General features: G+C 43.1%; 1 protein-coding gene across 1 annotated transcript in view; it reads right to left on the bottom strand.

The window, feature by feature from the left end:
- Positions 1-249: 249 nt before the first annotated feature.
- The window catches only part of LOC311056651 (glucocorticoid receptor-like), a 134,754-nt gene continuing 114,880 nt past the window's right edge, over positions 250-20,123 (bottom strand). Inside the window, exons 7-10 of the mRNA XM_084073442.1 lie at positions 11,653-11,797; positions 10,859-10,989; positions 3,812-3,969; positions 250-1,888 (exon numbers count right to left, since the gene is read on the bottom strand). Of these exons, the coding sequence (XP_083929568.1) occupies positions 1,736-1,888; positions 3,812-3,969; positions 10,859-10,989; positions 11,653-11,797 (587 nt within the window). The 3' untranslated portion in view covers positions 250-1,735. The remainder of the gene's footprint in view (positions 1,889-3,811; positions 3,970-10,858; positions 10,990-11,652; positions 11,798-20,123) is intronic.

Raw genomic sequence — 20,123 nt, 5'->3', positions numbered from 1 at the left:
CCCAGGTATTAATGGGTTAATGTCAAGGATCCCCCCCCCCCTATAAGTCTCAGAGTTACAGACCTCTTAGGGATCCTCCTGGAACCCCATAAAGGACCCCTGGGGGTCCCCAGATTCCATTTTGAGAACCACTGCTCCAGGGAATGGAGTCCCCCCCCCCCCCCCCCCAAAAAAATAAAAATCCTACATTTTTTAACAATGTACAACAGACAAAGGGAGGGAGGGGAGGGGAGGGGGGGGGGGGCAGAACATTGTGAGCTGACACAAACGACAATCAAAAAAAAAAAAGCCATAGGATTGGGCCACAATGGAAACAAGCTTTTGGCTGTTTTGTGTCATCCATTTGGTGTATTTTAAACTCATTGTACTGCTTGTACCTCTAAAAGTCGTCGATAGAATATTCGATTCAAATTGGCTTTCGGAGAGAGAGAGAGAGAGAGAGAGAGAGAGAGAGAGAGAGAGAGAGAGAGAGAGAGAGAGAGAGAGAGAGAGAGAGAGAGAGAGAGAGAGAACTGAAATTGCCAGCGCAATGAACAAACAATAAAACAAACAGATGAAATATGAAAAGAGATCGATTCTCACACAAAATACTGGACAGTTTAGAGAGAACAGCTATACTGTTAGGAGGAGCACGAAAAGCCAAAAGCAATGGGTTTTTGTTTAAAAAAAGGCACAAGTTTTCCCTTTTCAGATGTGTAAACATTTCGGTGAGTATGTTCTGCGTTCCGCACGCGCGCGCATGGGTGTGTGTATGCCGTGGTTGTGTATTGGTATGATGAGCGTGTATGCATAAAATCAAACCCCCATTCTTCTATTTCTCCCCGTTGGCCGGATGAATTAAAAACAACAACAAAAAAAAAAAAGATTTTCTCAAATGTTTGTCACGACAGATGATGACTTGATTTCACAGCTGAAACATTTCCATCGTCCAAAAGAAAAAGGTCTCGGTTCCAGCAGATAGAAATAAAACAAAACAACATGGTCTTCCTCCCAGTGTCCTTTCTCACTCAACTTTCCGGCCATGTCTCCCTTCTGAGTCCAACGGGAGTCCTTTTTTTGGAAATAAGACACAAGAGAGAACCTTCGGTTACATTTGTCTTCCTGTGCGGTGGCGAATCCTGGGAATTGAAGTTCACGGGGCGGGGGTTGAGTCGGAGTTATACTTAGTTGTCGCATGGGTGTCGGGCCGCCTAACGTAGCAGATATACAAGCTCACAAGCACTTCCAATTCCCAGGATTGCGAGTGTGTATATCGTCTCTGTCGGGTGGAAACCTTCCATGTTCAAAACTGTTACTTTTCATGATTCAAATTGAAAAGTAGCAAACGTAGCAGATCTACAAGCTTGCGGATCTTCTACGTTTGGTGCTTTTGTGTGACGTAGTATGATCAAGTAGGGCATTCATTTACGGAGAAAACACGAAAAATATGGAGATAAGAGGTTTCTGCCCGACAGCAACGATATCTGCCATCTCCTGCGTCTGACACCTGCGCGCAGCTTAGCATAAATCAAGCTTTGCGCAGCAGTAGTAGGAGCCGTTTATCTGTGGACTGTTGGCCATGGACGGTGTCTCTCGTTGAACGGACGTGAAGGTTGGATATCTCTGAGGGGGTGCAGGGGCTCGCTTGACGGACGGGTGGTTAAGCAGGGGGGGGCGTGTTTTGTGTGTGTGTGTGTGTGTGTGTGTGTGTGTGTATTTTTTCTTTTAAGGCATTCACAGTTTTTTTTTAAGGCAGTCATTTCTGATGAAACAGTAGTGGCTTGACACTCCCGTCTTTGAATTTTGGTATCTGGTTGGTGATGATCTCCGCCAGCATCTCGGGGAACTCCACGCTCAGCGACTTGTTCACGAAGATGTAGAAGCAGATCTGCAGGAGACCCTCCACCATCTGGAAGACAAACACACGCACACACACACACACACACACACACACACACACACACACACACACACATTGTTTGAATGAATCCTGTTTTATTTTAAATGTATGAGTTCATCTTTGAAGCTCTGTTGAAATTCGGATGATGGCATTGCACAATACAGCTCAAAGAGAGAGAGACAAAGAGAGGGGCAGAGAGAGAAGCAGAGAGAGAGAGAGAGAGAGAGAGAGAGAGAGAGAGAGAGAGAGAGACACAACACTCAGCAGGAGGCTCTGCAGGGTGCCAAGGTATTCACAGAGTGAATCAATTCCATACTAGACTACTATGCACCACTTGCAATATGGAACATACTAGACCACTGTGCACCCAATGTTACAATGTGGAACAAATAGAGACTCTCTGAAAAACAACTCAAGTATTTGCAAGTATTTCTGCAAGTATTTCTGAAATGCACCTGTGTGTGTATGACATTTATTGCACTTTTGGACATCAGCAAAGCGACCGCACACCAAATTCCGGACTTTTTCGCCGAAAATCCTCCACTGTTAAAATCCTGGAACGCCTCTGCCCACCAGACCTTGAACTTTTGACGATGGCCTGCCGTCCTTTCTATCTACCACGTGACTTTAGCGTTGTGATTGTAGCCGCTGTTTACATCCAGATCCGGGAGCTAACAAGGAGGCAACAATGAGCAATGCGGGAATTACACCAGGCTATCAGTGCACAAGAGAATCTGGATTGTGCAATCATATGCTTAGGTGACTTCATCCAATGATCTAAAAAGGGGTTTTCCCTAAATTCCACCAGCATGTCACCTGCAGCGCCCGCTGTGACAATATTCTCGACCACTGCTACACATCCTTCAAAGATGGATACAAAGCTCTCCGCTGTCCACCGCTTGGAAGCTCTGACCACGATTCCATCCAGCTGCTACCGGCCTACAAACAAAGGCTTAAAAGGGAGCCGGTCGTTGAGAAGGAGGTCCGAACCTGGTCTGAGGAGTAAGGATACAGTCTCTAAGTCAGACTGACTGGGGGAGCCCTAAACAGCGCCATCAGGAAGGTGAAAAAGGCCTACACTGCATAGATGGAAGACCAATTCAATAGTGGCAACATCAGGGGCACGTGGTAGGCGGTATACACCTTGACGGATGGAAAAGCAAAAACCAGAAGTGAAGTGAACCTGCCTGCCTCCCTCCCCGGGTAACTGAACACCTACTACGGCCGGTTCGAGACCAGCTCCAACCGCGGCAGCCAAGCGGGGCCATCAGCAGCACCAGCAGAGGAGACCAGTCCTTAAAGCATGTGCAGACCAGCTGGCGGGTAATTTCGCTGACATCTTCAATCTCTCAGAATGTCATCCATCCATCAGAAAATGCTTTTAGAAGCTGGTGAGGGAATACATCAGCTCCACGCTACCTGCCTCGCTGGACCCGTGGCAGTTTGCATACCGCAAAAACAGATCCACCGATGACGCTATTGTCATGGCTCTCCACACCGTCCTCTTGCACATGGATCGTCCTCAAGCTGCTGAAGGACAAATATGTACGTATGCTGTTCGTGGACTTACAGCTCAGCATTCAACACCATTGTCCCAGCAAAACTTGACACAAAGCTCAGAGACCTAGGGCTACACCCAAGCATGTGTGACTGGATACAAGGATACATCAGGTGGCAGTGGTGGAAAAAGTACTCAAATTCTTTACTTAAGTAAAAGTACCAATACTGCACTATAAAAATACCCTGTTACAAGTAAAAGTCCACAATTTACCCCGGACCCCACTTTGAGAACCAATGCTGTACACAGTCTATTTCTGTCTGTCTGTCTGTCTGTCTGTCTGTCTGTCTGTCTGTCTGTCTGTCTGTCTGTCTGTCTGTCTGTCTGTCCGCCTGTCTGTGCATGCGTATGTTTGTGTGGTTTGTGTGTCTCACCTCCTGCATAGAGTCCAGTAGCTTGGTGAGCTGATAGAAGCGTTGCCAGTTCTGACTAGAGTTCTCCTCTCTCTTGACGATGGCCTTGCCCAGCTCCTTGATGTACGACATCCTGATCTCATCAAACACCGCCTGGCTCTTCAGACCGTCCTTTGGGACTGCACGCACACACACGCACGCACACACACGCACACGCACACACACACACACACACACACACACACACACACACACACACACACACACACACACACACACACACACAGGCATAGAAGACATCTTCAGTACGACTTGTAAACATTTGTCTGGATAAAGGACTTTACGAGACGAGGAGGATCGACACATCGCCTGCATTCTCGCTCAAGGATTTACAATTGAAGCATTTAGCAGGCGCTCTTAATCCAGAACGGCAAACGCAAGGTAATACATCAGATGCATAGAAATAGTAATCTAGGATCATAGGTAAACCAAGTACCTATACAGTCTAAACAGTATAATATCAAAACATTAATAATCTGTACATTAAAACTATACAAACTATAGGATGCCAGGTCAACAAATGAACCTGGCATCTGTCTACATAACATGCTATCTAAATTACATTAAAATAAGCCTTGCAAGACGCCAAGGCTACGGCAAGTGCTACGGGCTACGGTGGAGTCTGAAGAGGTGAGTCTTCAGAGTACGGCGGAACATTTGGAGTGAGTCTGCAGTTCTAACTGCAATGGGGAGTTTGTTCCACAGTTTGGGAGCCAGAAGGGAGAACTCCAACATTTTTGAAAAGTATTTCATGAATAAAATGAAAAAATCTAATAATTTCCATAAATAAATAATTTTTCTTTTTAAGAAATAGTGAAAATAGCAGATCTTTAAAACGTGGAGCTTTGCGCCGCATTGCGAGCTTGTAGATCTGCTATTTTCACTAGTTTGTGTACCGGGCAAACGTCTGATTTCTCTTATGGGTCCTGAGCTAAAATGTTTGGGGAAGCACTGCTCCAGATACTGCAGCCATACAAACAAACACCGGTCGACTCTTGCCTTTTTTAACCAGACACTTTGGCCGGAGCCTCCGTTCTATTCTCAAACTCATATTTGGCTAGCAAAATATATACAAAAATAGCCGACAAAATTTCAGAGATCCAGCCACTAGTTGCCACGCTTGCACCGCGGGGCACGAGGGTCGGATTCATCCACCCACGTGTTTTTTAGGCCTTGGCCAAGCAGAAGCCCTGGCCTTCTGCCCGGGGCAAAACCACTGTCAACCCGAGCCTAGATTATGCAAAGCCACAGAGTGCAGCGCAGGGCTTAGAAACACTGTCGTATTTCAATAATCACATAGATGAAGCATACCACAGTTAGAGCAACCCAAGGCCTCTCTCTCCAATCCATGTTTGCTGACTTGGCAAGGAGACAGAAGTGGTTGTAAAGTAACTTTACATTTACTCAAGTACTGTACTTAAGTACACTTTTGAGGTAGCCTACTATTACTGTACCAGAGTATTTCCAATTGTCTATACTTTTACTTCTACTCCACTACATCTCAGAGGCAAATATTGTACTTTTACTCGACTACAATTATTTGAAAACTTTAGTTACTAGTTACTTTGCAGATATAAATATATTACATTATAAAACATACATTAACCACTTTAACCACCTATTTTATAGATAGGCTATTTGAAAATAGCCCATTTACAAGCTCACAACGCATCGTGATGCGATTTTCAAACATTTTAGTACTTTTACTTTTGGTACTTTAAGAACATTTTGATACCAATACTTTTGTACTTTTACTCAAGTCAATTTTGAATTCCGGAATTTTACTTGTAACAGAGTACTTCTACATTGCAATATTGATACTTTTACTTAAGTAAAACATTTGAGTACTTTTTCCACCACTGGGAGACAACGATTGTGTGTGTGCGTGCGTGTGCATGTGTGTGCGTGTGTGTGTGTGTGCGTGTGTGCGTGTGTGTGTGTGTGTGTGTGTGTGTGTGTGTGTGTGTGTGTGTGTGTGTGTGTGTGTGTGTGTGTGTGTACTATCTCTGCAATATACTTTCATTTCACACAGCAGGGAAGCTGAGAGGGAGAGAGATAGTAGTAATGTTTGGAAGAGAGAGCACATTGTTGCTGTCGGGCAGAAACCTTGTATAGTGTATTTCCAAGGAAGTTATTTTAGTCACAAGCTCTTGTTAAAGAAATAGTTCACCTAAAAAAAAATCTTATCTTAATGCGACAAAAACAAAAAAAAATCTCCATGAATTCAATGCTTCATGGGGTGTGTAATTGATAGATTTTTTTGGGGGGTGAACTACTCCTTTAACACTTTGCACTGGTTAAATATCTATACCCACAGACAGACTTACAGTACTGTAACCACTTTCAACCTGGCGTCCATATTTTGGGCATGTTGTTATAGGCCAAAAGCATGTTAGTATAAGGCATTCAGTGGCGTGCACAGACATTTTGAGGGGCAGGTGCTCAAGTAAATTATACTTTTTTTTGTTTACTTGGTCTGCTCTTTTTTCCCTCTACACCTATACCTCTTTGCCAAAAATAGCCGATCTACAAATGTGGGCTTGTAGATCTGCTATTTGGCTAAAGTTCTCCTCAGAAAAGGGATGCTAGGTTTCGAGTGGTTATGGTAAAAAGAAAAATCATATCACATAAAGATTTGGCAGACCCCCTGTAGTAACTCTGAGGACCCCCTAGGGGTCCCAGACCCCCTGTTGAAGAACCCTGCTGTGCCCTTTTTTCAAAAGGGCACTTCTGGTCAAGAGGGCAAAGGGCAGGTGCTCTAGCACCACCTAGAGTCTATCTGTGCACGTCCCTGAAGGCATTCATTACAAAAAAGAAGAAAAAAAATACATGAAATATGGAGATACAAGGTTTCTGCCCCAATGGCGATGACATAGGGGAAACATGTAGAGAGAAGGCCCTGGTGGGATTTATTCTTTTGTAATAACAGAGTTAGTGAGAGATGTTTTTCATTTGACAGGGTTTTTTTTTTTTTTTTTTTTTTTTTTTAATGGTCATATTTCGTAATAAAGGTGTTGACAAGCCCGTCTGGCTTGTAAATTGCTCCCCAGGTTATAAAAATAAAAAAGCACTGACTGCACCACACGGAAATGCAATTTCCGTGTGTTGAGACAAACAAGTAGCATCTCAAATTGAGCAAATCAGTGCGAACAAGTGCTGTAATTGCGTAGCTGGATCCAAATGTATCTTCCTCTCACGACTGTGGATTGCTACTACTGTATATTGTACTACACCACTATACTGTATATTATCTCAACATTATTATATTATACCATTATATATAACAAATCTGACAGACTGTTTTCAGACCAATTTACATAAAAAACACAGATAGCCTATGAAAGCCTGCATGCTCGAAGTCGGGTAATTTTTGGAACAGAAGAGAGGTGGGGGAGACCAACAACACACAAAAATGAAGAAAAAGTAAAAATTCATGGTGTAGACCCTTTAAGGAGTTTTCCGTTGCCACAATTGCAAAATTGCTTTCTCAGGGTGCAATGTCGAGTCTCTGCTTTACATGTAAAATGTCTTGAGACAACTTGTTGTGATTGGACACTTTAATAAAATTGAATTGAATTGAATTGAAATTTCAGTCAAATTTCATTTTGAGCAGTTAATATTTCTCCTCATGCAGTGTATAGCAATGTAGCCTAGCAAAAACAGCGGACCTACAGATGTGCCACTTCAAAACTTCACATGTCCTGCCATCGCCAAGACAGTACATTTTCAGGGGATTCCCAGGGCAATAACAGGGACAAAGAAGGGCATTTAAAATGCTGAATTATTTTGATGATCACTGCTTTTATGATGCTAATTAATTTGAGCAACTGGTCAAATCACCTTTCGCCTCATAATGAGTCTGACACCTTATTCAACACACATTCTTTTGTTCTCATGTATATGGATGTCTGTTGAAGGGAAAAACGGGGGGGTGTAGTGACAACTTCTTATCAGGGGCAAAACAGTGCATTTTAAGGGCAGAAAAGGGAGGGGAAAAAATGCATTTTCAGGCCACTTTCAGGGAAAGAACAGTAACGTGTGAAGTTTTGAAGTGGCACATCTGTACAAGTTTGATTTGACAGTAGAATGCCAAAGAAATCAAATGGGGCGTCATGCCCATGGTTCCCTCTGCCCTATGTTCCCTCAGTTTAGGGTTAGTGGTTGGTGTGGAACAGTGGTGTAAAGTAACTAAGTACATTTACTTTTACTACCCATTAATACCTGGAACTGTGTCTTTTTTAGATTTGAGCTAAAAAGCATTATTTTACACTTTGGGCTATGTGTGCCGCGCTACGAGCTTGTAGATCTGCTATTTTTGAAAATGCGTGCAAATCTTTGAATATATATATTTTTAAAGCGAACATTTTTAACTCAAATCTTTGCTTCTGGGGGTCCCTGGAACAAAATATTTTGATGGTTATTTGTACTGTACTTGAGTATTTCCAATTTTCTGTACTTTTACTTCTACTCCACTAATCAAAAAAATAATAATCAGAACAAACTAAAACTAAACTAAAATGATAAAATCCCAAACTATTATAACCTTAATACAGATGCAAAAATAAAGCAAACAAAGAGGGAGGTACAAAGCTAAAAGAGCAGGGAGGTGTGGCACGGAATGAAGACAATGGTTGGCCTGGACTCACAGAGGAGCGGACCACACCGGAAAACAGCCCTGTATCTTCTACTGTACAAGCTCACAGGACACTGTGAGAAGCAGTGGCGTGCACAGACATTTTGAGGGGCAGGTGCTCAAGTAAATTACACTTTTTTTTGTTTACTTGGTCTGTTCTTTTTTTCCCTCTGCACCTGTACCTCTTTGCCAAAAATAGCCGATCTACAAGCCCACAACGCCTCGCAGCGCGAGGCGTTGTGGGCTTGTAGATCGGCTATTTTTGGCTAAAGTTCTCCTCAGAAAAGGGATGCTAGGTTTCGAGTGGTTATGGTAAAAAGAAAAATCATATCACATAAAGATTTGGTGGACCCCCTGTAGTAACTCTGAGGACCCCCTAGGGGCCCCGGACTCCCTGTTGAAGACCCCTGCTGTAAACTGGGGAAAAAAAACGTTTTTTTTTCTTTTTTTCAAAAGGGCAGTTCTGTTCAAGAGGGCAAAGGGCAGGTGCTCTAGCACCATCTAGAGCCTATCTGTGCACGTCCCAGGTGAGAAGATCATATTATCGCTGGTGCCGGGGCAGAATCCTCTCATCTCCAGTGTTAATTTTTTACAGCAAATTCTGATTTAGTTTTAGTCTTAGTCTTTTCAATAACAAACCATCTAGTTTTAGTCCTATTTTATTCATCTGAAATGATTTAGTCTTAGTCTAGTCTTAGTCGACTAAATATTAAAAATCTTAGTCTTTTAGTCACTTAGTCTTAGTCAACGAATATCTCCGTATTCTAACTTGTTGTGTTTTTTTTCCGTAAATTAACGCCCCTACCTGATCACACTACAGCGTCACACAAAAGCATCAAAAGTACCAAATCTACAAGCTCGAAACGGGGCCCGAAGCTGCGCGTTTTGAGCTCGTAGATCTGATACTTCTGCTATGTATCTATTTGAATCCTGAAAAGTACATGGGAGGTTTCCAACCGACAGAGATCGTTATACTGATCTCACCCGTGCTGATCACCTTGCAGTGGTGGAAAAAGTACTCAAATTCTTTACTTAAGTAAAAGTACCAATACTGCAATATAAAACTACTCCGGTACAAGTAAAAGTCCAGAATAAAAAATGTACTTGAGTGAAAGTACAAAAGTATTGGCATCAAAATGTACTTAAAGTACCAAAAGTAAAAGTACTAAATATTTGAAAATAGCAGACCTACAAGCTCACAACGCGTCGCGATGCGACGCGTTGTGAGCTTGTAGATCGGCTATTTTCAAATAGCCTATGTATAAAATAGGGCTAAAGTGGTTAATGTATGTTTCATTATGTCATAATGTATATCTGAAAAATAACTAGTAACTAAAGTTTACAAGTAAATGTAGTGGAGTAAAAGTACAATATTTGCCTCTGAAATGTAGTGGAGTAAAGTAAAAGTATTGGAAATTGGAAATACTCAAGTAAAGTACAAATACCTCAAAATGTTACTTAAGTACAGTACTTAAGTAAATGTACTTAGTTACTTTCCACCACTGCTGATAGGCCTTTTAACCTGACAATGAGACCAGTTACAGAGCTTGAGATGAATCACTTCTATAACTGGTGGTCAGATAACTCGCAGATGTGTTTTATTTTCACGCCCTCATTGATCTGGAAGGCCATTAAAACCAGCAGTGCTAGGGGGTCCTGGCAGGATAGAACAGTACTGGAGGTCCTGGTAAAACATAAAAGCACTCGGCCGCGCTATGTAGCTTGTAGATCTGGTATTTCTTAAATCCTTGCCGCAAAATATTTTTTGAGATGGGGGGAGGGGGTCCGCAGCCAAATACATATCATTTTGGAGGTCCTTGACAAGAAAATGTTTGAGAACCACTGACATAGACACATAGAACAGTCAGTTAGTCAGTTACCTGGATTAAAGCAAAATGTTATCTCACGACTGAAAACCTAATGTGCGATTTGTGAAACAGTGTGAAAGGACCCCCCCCCCCCCACACACACACACTAGCGCCGATTCCTAAACGATGAACACTATGTAAAATTAGGACACTTTAGTAATGTTGGTCCTGCTGTTCTACATACTGCCAACGGGTTCAAAAACACAAATTCACATATTCAGGCTTTAACCGTTGCTTTTATATTAAATATCCGAGACGATTAAGATATTATGGAAGATGCTTCTGAACATATTGCTAGTTTGACCACTTCAAATGCTCTAATCTTAAAATAACCGAAAATAGCCTTTCTACAAGCTCTCAATGTGTCGCAGACACATTGAGAGCTTGTAGATCGGCTATTTTTGCTGCGCAACATGCTTCCATAGAGGACATGACAAGACAGGCTTCCATGCAATCCAAATGACTGAAATCAGTCTTGGCGACTGAGAACTTTAATCCATGAGTTACCTGTGCTGAGCAGCAGCAGCACCTTCATGCACAGGTACTCGTCGTAGGACACCTGCAGACGCACAAACTCGTTGGAGATCTTCAGCATCTGCTCACACTGCTCCGTCATGTAAGGCAGCTTCATGCGCTCTCTGGAGGAGGAGAGGGAGGAAGGAAGGAAGAAAGACATAAGAGAGAAACCACAGTTAAAATAATAACGCCTGTTTTGAGCACTTGCATAGATAGTTGATCACGTTCTGTTCTGTTGGAAAGGTGCAGTCCACTAGGTGTGCGTGTGAGTGCTATTCAAAAAGAGCAGATCTACAAGCTCACAGCGCGGCACGAAGTGACGCGCTGTGAGCTTGTAGATCTGCTGTTTTTTGCACCGCAAGCTTGTTACATCTGCTATTTTTGTGAAACATTTTGTGAAAAGTCGAAAACGCATCTGTGTCACTTTAAGATTTATTTAGCTATTGAAAAATAGCAGATATACAAGCTCATAGCGCGGCACCGAGTGCCGCGCTACGAGCTTGTAGATCTGCTATTTTTGAAAAATCCTGAATTTTTTTTTTTCACATTTTTTTCAAAAAACTGCTAGGATTTAGAAAACATTTTAAGAATCGAACTCAGGCCTTAATGGGTTAAATAATGTAGCCATTTCTTTTTTTTACACAAATATTCTCTTATGGGGGTCCTTGGCACAAAACCTTTTTCAGATGGGGGGGGGGGGGGGGTCGGCGGCCAAATACATATCAATTTGTGGGTCCCTTGTCATGAAAAAGTTAGAGAACCACAGTTAGTGCAGTTATACGTACTTGTTGATGACGAGGTCCGGGGCGAAGCAGAGCATGCTGCCGTTACACTGCTCATAGGAGCGCCAGCCCAGGCTGAACGACATGAGGAAGAGCCAGGAGCACTGGAGCAACGTCATCTGGTCGTCCAGGTGCAGGTTACGGAAGCCTGGACACACACACACACACACACACACACACACACACACACACACGTTTGTATTACTATACTTGTGAGGACATCAACACTTTAGGACAGCCATGTTATGAATGCCATTTAAAACTAATAATTGCCATTTTAACCGTAAGCCTAAAGCCGAAAAACAGCAGATCTATAAGCCCACAACCCGTCGCGCTGCGATGCGTTGTGAGCTTATAGATCAGCAGTTTTTCGGTGCATGACACTGGCGCACAACTAAGTATAAATCATGTTTAACTCTAATTCCAATCCCTAAACCTAACCTCTGAGACACCTAAATGTCTAATCCTGACCTGAATGTTTTTCTAATTGTAAACGTATCTCTAAAAAATGTTTTTTTGTAACTATAAAAAAAACCTTTGTCTTGTGAGGACCAGGAAAACGGTCCTCACAATGTATATTTCTTAAAATTCTACCATACTTGGTCCTCGGAAGTCTCACACACACACACACACACACACACACACACACACACACACACACACACACACACACACACACACACACACCCACACCCACACCCACACACACACACACACACACACACACACACACACACACACACACATACAGAGTTATTAGTGCCAAAGTGTCCTTGAGCAAGACGCTGAACCCCTGTAATTGCTCCCGATGAGCAGGTTGGTGCCTTGCATGATTTCCTCCACCATCGGTGTATGAATGTGTGTGTGAATGTGTGTGTGAATGTGTATGTGAATGTGTGTGTGAATGTGTGTGTGTGAATGTGGTGAAATGTAATGCACAATCTATGTATAAAACACAGGGTCAGGGTGATTAGTCACTCACTTATGGAGTGAAGACAGACGGAGTGCCTCAGTAATTTTTCCCCTAGTCTGCCTCACCACAAGCAGCACTTTGGTTTCCTTTGCTTCTGAGTCTCCTACCGGAAACCGCTGCCGGTCATCAAATTATTGTCTTAAATATCCATGAATTCAAGTCTCCATGGGGTGACTAATCGATAGAGAAAAAAAAAGTCATTTTGGGGGTGAACTATCCCTTTAAGTTACACATCCCACTGCGGCCTTCAGGCACTCTCGTATTCAGTTGGTATAAACACGCAGAACGGCCCATAAAAGCCCTGCTTGAAGGACATTCCTGTGAGTGCTGCGCTATCCTCTATGAATATGAATGGCAGAATAGCAGTCACTCACAGCAATCGCACCAACAATGACAGACCTAGGGGGCACTCGGCGTGCATGCCTTAACCCTTTAAGGCCGGGAAGGAAACGCACGTGTGTCATTTCAAGGTTTCTTTGGGCTATTCAAAAATAGCAGATATACAAGCTCATAGCGTGGCACCGAGTGCCGTGTTATGAGCTTGTAGATCTGCTCATTTTTTGAAAAATCGTAAAAAAATATTTTTAGATGGGAGGGGGTCCGTGGACAAATACATATTATTTTGGGGGTCCTTGACACAAAACGTTTGAAAACCATTGATAATAATAATGAGCAACATAAGTAAAACAAAATTATGAAAAAAAACTTTAGGAAAAAAAAAACGGTTAGGATTTACAAGACATTTGTAAAATTTTGAGTTTTTTTGTTGTTGTGAATTTGTAAAAAGATTTGAGTTAAAAAATGTCACTTTAAAAAAGTATATATATATTCAACCTAAAGATTTGCACACATTTTCACAATCTAAAAAAGAAATAGCAGATCTACAAGCTCATAGCGCGGCACTCGGTGCCGCGCTTTGAGCTTGTAGATCTGCTATTTCTATATAGCCAAAGAAATCTTAAAATGACACAGATGCGTTCCCGGTCTTAAAGGGTTAACCCATTAAGACCGGGAACGCATCTGTGTCATCTTTAGATTACTTTGGCTATTCAAAAATCTACAAGCTCGTAGCGCGTGCCGAGCGAGTGCCGCACTACGAGCTTGTAGATCTGCTTGTAGATCTTTGCTTCTGGGTGGTCCCTGGAACAAACTATTTTCTGATGGGAGTCCGTGGCTAAATACATATAGTTTTTTTTGGTGGTCCTTGACATGAAAAAGGTTGAGAACCACTGACATATATAGCAACATACGTTTTTTTTTATTTGTATTAACTGTTAGGATTTAGAAGACATTTGTAGAATCCCCCAGAGGCAAAGATTTGAGTTAAAAATGTTCGCTTTAAAAAAATACATATTCAAAGATTTGCCCACGATTTTTCAAAAAGAACAGCAGATATACAAGCTCATAGCGCGGCACTCGGGGGGGGGGGGGCGCACTATGAGCTTGTAGATCTGCTATTTTTGAATAGCCAAAGACATCTTAAATTGACACAGATGGGGGTTCCCTTCCCAGGTTTGAATGGATTAAGAGAGCTTTTGAACGCCAATTCAATTCCCTTAGCTGAACATTCATAACAAGTGGAACACCGTTGGCCTTTTTTTTTTGCACCCTTGCTAGAGTGACATTTTGGAACAAAAATATACATTTTCCATAGACGACAGTGTACAAAACGTAGTATTTTAGGAGGGGTATAATTTAGATTTTTTTTCTCCAAGTATTGTTTGAACAGCAGAATATAGCCCAGCCTACTATGCTGATACAGTTGTTGTTGTTGTCTCCATAACTTTACTTTTTTTTTAATGTTTTTTCGTAAATTAATTCCCTACTTTGTCCTCCTACAGCTGGGGTCTTCAACAGGGGGTCCGGGACCCCTAGGGGGTCCTCAGAGTTACTACAGGGGGTCCGCCAAATCTTTGTGTGATAGGATTTTTGGGGCGGAGTAGCCGCCCCCTATAAGTGAGTTTTGGACACCGACCAAAACATTTGTGTACCCCCTAACCCTTCCATTGTTAATGCAAATCGATACTTTTTTCATATCAGCCAATCACATTGCAGCTAGTGTCATCATCACTAACTGTAATGTGATTGGCTGACTTTGCAAATGCAGGACTGTGATTGGCTAGCGAAACACATGACACATGTGCAGCCCTATGAATAGCAGTATGGACTTTAAAAAAAGGTATTTATCCTTTTTTTAAAGTGAGTCATGTTGTGATGACCACACACCGCCCACTTCACACTGGGTGTGATTTTTGGGGCGGTGTAGCCGCCCCCTATAAGTGAGTTTTGGACACCGACCAAAACATTTGTGTACCCCCTAACCCTTCCATTGTTAATGCAAATCGATACTTTTTTCATATCAGCCAATCACATTACAGCTAGTGTCATCACCACTAACTGTAATGTGATTGGCTAACTTTGCAAATTCAGGACTGTGATTGGCTAGCGAAACACATGACATATGTGCAGCCCTATGAATAGCAGTATGGACTTTAAAAAAAGTCATCTATCCTTGTTTTAAAGTGAGTCATGTTGTGATGACCACACACCGCCCACTTCACACTGGGTGTGATTTTTTTTTTTTAGAACCAGGATTTTGGTCCTCGCTGAACCATCGCTACCCCAGGACGAGGCCTCTTCCTGGGGTAGCGATGGGTTCAGCGAGGGCCAAAACTAAGTGTCTGCATGGGCTCCAGAGCCCCCCTGGAGGACCCCCGGCCGAAAATCTCAGCTTTTTTGAGAACCAGGATTTTGGGTCTCGCTGAACCATCGCTACCCCAGGATAAGGCCTCTTCCTGGGGTAGCGATGGGTTCAGCGAAAATCATGGTTCTCCAAAAAAAATCTAAAATGCTTCTAAGTGTCTGCATGGGCTCCAGAGGTCCCCGGGGACCCCCAGGAGGACCCCCGGCCAAAAATCTCAACTTTTTTGAGAACCATGATTTTGGGCCTCGCTGAACCCATCGCTACCCCAGGAAGAGGCCTCTGTCCTGGGCATAACTATCCGATGGCACAGGTGGGCCTTCCAGGCACCTGCAAGAAAATTCCCGGAGGCAGGAAGGCAGGCCCCCACCTCCTCGAGGGCCCTGGACACTTAGAAAATGTTTTGATTTTTTTTTGAGAACCAGGATTTTGGGCCTCGCTGAACCATCGCTACCCCAGGACGAGGCCTCTTCCTGGGGTAGCGATGGGTTCAGCGAGGGCGAAAATCATGGTTCTCCAAAAAAAATCTAAAATGCTTCTAAGTGTCTGCATGGGCTCCAGAGGTCCCCGGGGACCCCCTGGAGGACCCCCAGCCAAAAATCTCAACTTTTTTGAGAACCAGGATTTTGGGCCTCGCTGAACCATCGCTACCCCAGGACGAGGCCTCTTCCTGGGGTAGCGATGGGTTCAGCGAGGGCGAAAATCATGGTTCTCCAAACAAAATCGAAAATGCTTCTAAGTGTCTGCATGGGCTCCAGAGGTCCCCGGGGACCCCCTGGAGGACCCCCGGCCAAAAATCTCAACTTTTTTGAGAACCATGATTTTGGGTCTCGCTGAGCCATCGCTACCCCAGGACGAGGCCTCTTCCTGGGGTAGCAATGGGTTCAGCGAGGGCCAAAATCATGGTTCTCCCAAAAAAATCTAAAATGTTTCTAAGTGTCTGCATGGGCTCCAGAAGTGCCCGGGGACCCCCTGGAGGACCCCCGGCCAAAAATCTCAACTTTTTTGAGAACCATGATTTTAGGCCTTGCTGAACCCATCGCTACCCCAGGAAGAGGCCTCTGTCCTGGGCATAACTATCCGATGGCACAGGTGGGCCTTCCAGGCACCTGCAAGAAAATTCCCGGAGGCAAGAAGGCAGGCGCCCACCTCCTCGAGGGCCCTGGACACTTAGAAAGATTTATGGGCGGTGTAACCGCCCCCTATATGTGAGGTTGGGACATTGACATTTGCTGCACTGTGATTGGCCACCCATTGTACCCCCCTAACCCTGCACTGTGATTGGCCACCCATTGTACACCCCTAACCCCTACACATTCAATGCAAATCTATACTTTTCTTTAAGTGAGCTTCCATCACTGTGATGACCACTTGCTGCACTGTGATTGGCTAGCGCATGACACATGTGCATAGTCCTATACATTTTTATGCACTTAAAAAAAACACATTTATGTTTTTTTTTAAGTGAGTCATGGGTCTGTGATGACCACACCGCCCACTTCACACTGGGTGTGATTTTTTATTTTTTTATTTTACCTTAACCACTTGAACCCTAGCATCCCTTTTCTGAGGAGAACTTTAGCTAAAAATAGCAGATCTACAAGCTCACAACGATGCAAAGAGGTATAGGTGTAGAAGGAAAAAAGCATACCAGGGAAATCTTTTTTTCTTTCAATCTGAAACACAATTTTATACAATATAAAGGGGGTCCCTGCTTCATCTCTCTCTCAGCTAGGGGGTCCTTGGCCTGAAAACGTTGAAGACCCCTGTCCTACAGTGTCAGACAAAAGTAGCAAAAATAGCAGATCTACAAGCTCAAAACGCGTCGCCATGCGACGCGTTTTGAGCTTGTAGATCTGCTATTTTTGCCACTTTTGAATTTGAATCCTGAAAAGCAACACTTTCAGACATTATGAGGTTTCCGCCCGACGATAATATATATAGTGGAGGCATAAACACAGATAGCTTGACCTCAAAGCCATGTCAAAGCCTTACAGTAGTGTTGCGAGAGAGAGAGAGAGAGAGAGAGAGAGAGAGAGAGAGAGAGAGAGAGAGAGAGAATCTCGTAAAGTAAACGTTCCAAACTGGATTTTAATTGTGTTCTAATGTTATGTTTGGTTTGGTTTGAGACTTCAAAAGAGGAAGTACAGTAGAGTAAAAAAAAAAAAATCCCCCTCAGGTATTTAGTCTTCAAACCCACGAGGTTTAGAGTTATGTAAGACAGCATTCCTTCCCTGCTTTCTGGGCGGCCTGCCAGACACTCAGGACCACACTCACACACACACACTAACACAGCACCAACACTCTGGCCCCGACACTAAGCGGTCACACACACACACACACACACACACACACACACACACACACACACACACACACACACACACACACACACACACACACACACACACACACACACACACACACACACACACACACACACACACACACACACACAGGATTGTGGGGGTCAGACTAGCAACCCAATGTCATAGCTTTCATCACTCAAGCCTGATATCACTTGCTGTCGGGTGGCTAGCTAGATAGACTAGATAGACCTTTATTGATCACATGGGGGAAATGAATCTGTCATGGCAGTACCACAGTTATGAAACAGGACAGACACAGAAACATTGATACAACTAAGAGTAATAAATTACATTAAAAATAAACAGTAAACAGGTAGTAACACACAGGGATTAAAAATAAAGTATCAAGGGATATTTAGGGTCTCGCTTGGACCAAGGATATGTTGTATATGAGCTATTGACAGGTACAACTATCAACCTTCTCTCAGGGGTACAACTATAGGTACAACTAACAGCCTTCTCTCAGGGGTACAACTAGGTACAACTAACAACCTTCTCTCAGGGGTAAAACTAGGTACAACTAACAACCTTCTCTCAGGGGTAAAACTAGGTACAACTAACAACCTTCTCTCAGGGGTACAACTAGGTACAACTAACAACCTTCTCTCAGGGGTACAACTAGGTACAACTAACAGCCTTCTCTCAGGGGTACAACTAGGTACAACTAACAACCTTCTCTCAGGGGTACAACTAGGTACAACTAACAGCCTTCTCTCAGGGGTACAACTAGGTACAACTAACAGCCTTCTCTCAGGGGTACAACTAGGTACAACTAACAGCCTTCTCTCAGGGGTACAACTAGGTACAACTAACAGCCTTCTCTCAGGGGTACAACTAGGTACAACTAACAGCCTTCTCTCAGGGGTACAACTACAGTAACAACCTTCATTCAGGGGTACAATTAGGTACAACTAACAGCCTTCTCTCAGGGGTACAACTAGGTACAAGTAACAACCTTCTCTAAGGGGTACAACTAGGTAAAAGTAACAGCCTTCTCTCAGGGGTACAACTAGGTACAAGTAACATCCTTCTCTCAGGGGTACAACTAGGTACAAGTAACAGCCTTCTCTCAGGGGTACAACTAGGTACAAGTAACAACCTTCTCTAAAGGGTACAACTAGGTAAAAGTAACAGCCTTCTCTCAGGGGTACAACTAGGTACAAGTAACAGCCTTCTCTCAGGGGTACAACTAGGTACAACTAACAGCCTTCTCTCAGGGGTACAACTAGGTACAAGTAACAACCTTCTCTAAGGGGTACAACTAGGTAAAAGTAACAGCCTTCTCTCAGGGGTACAACTAGGTACAAGTAACAACCTTCTCTAAGGGGTACAACTAGGTACAACTAACAACCTTCTCTCAGGGGTGGAACTGCAGAACCTTTGCATGAAGGGGACATGTTGGCCTCCATGACAGGCTACTATAAACCTGGTGGTTTTTGTCCCAGTTGGAGGCTACAGTACATCAGGGGCACCGCGGCTCCCATGGAATACTTGGGGTGATTAACCACATCATGTGCCTCCTTTCTCAAGATTAGAACATAGCTACGGTTGAACAGGTCAAATTCAATCCAACCCACACCACCGCCATCCCAGGGAGACTTCAATAAAATCTAATAAAATGTTGGACTTGCCGTCCCTGTCCTACCGTGTTAATGTTGGCGTGGCACATTTGTGTACTTTGGTCTAAACTTCGGGGTCGACGGTAGAACATTCGATGGGTACTTAACCCATTAAGACCTGAGGCTGATTCTAAAAAAATGTCTAAATCCTAAACGTTTTTTGAAAAAATATAAAACATAAAAATATCTCAAAAATATTTTGTTCCAGGGACCAAATATTCAAGGTAAATATTTAAAAAAATATATATTCAAAGATTTGCAAAAATGTTCACGATTTTTCGAAAATAGCAGATCTACAAGCTCATAGCTATGACCTTGTAAATCTGCTATTTTTGAATAGCCAAAGAAATCTAAAATGACACGGATGCGTTCCCGGTCTTAATGGGTTAATATAAAGTAATCAGTGTATAAACACAAAAAACAAGTATGCTATTTTACCAAGAGTTGCCTCTGAAATTATAATTATTTCAGCAGAAGATATTGAGGGGGCATTTTCTGCCAGCTCCTCCTTAATTCTGTGCATGTGTGACATTGGGTCTCATGCTACATTAGAACTCAGGACGCAAATAATATGCAGGTAATATAAAAAAACATTTAAATACCCAGTGGTGATGTTACCACTGGGTAGGGCTGGGCGAAAAAATGTCCTTGATTACTATTCATGAACGATTATAAAAAAAGAAAACAATAAGTTAAAATAGCAGGCCTACCAGCTCACAGTAAGCATGTTGATCAGCTATTTTCACAATTTTTGTACTGAGATGTACAGTATATGGTCTCTGTCGGGCGGAAACCTCATATGTCCAAAACTG

Source organism: Gymnoscopelus microlampas (assembly GCF_963454915.1).
Source record: "Gymnoscopelus microlampas genome assembly, chromosome: 12".
NCBI classification, from domain to species: Eukaryota; Metazoa; Chordata; class Actinopteri; order Myctophiformes; family Myctophidae; genus Gymnoscopelus; species Gymnoscopelus microlampas.
Note: the sequence above shows the minus strand (reverse complement) of the source record. Positions and strands in the feature narration are given on the sequence as shown.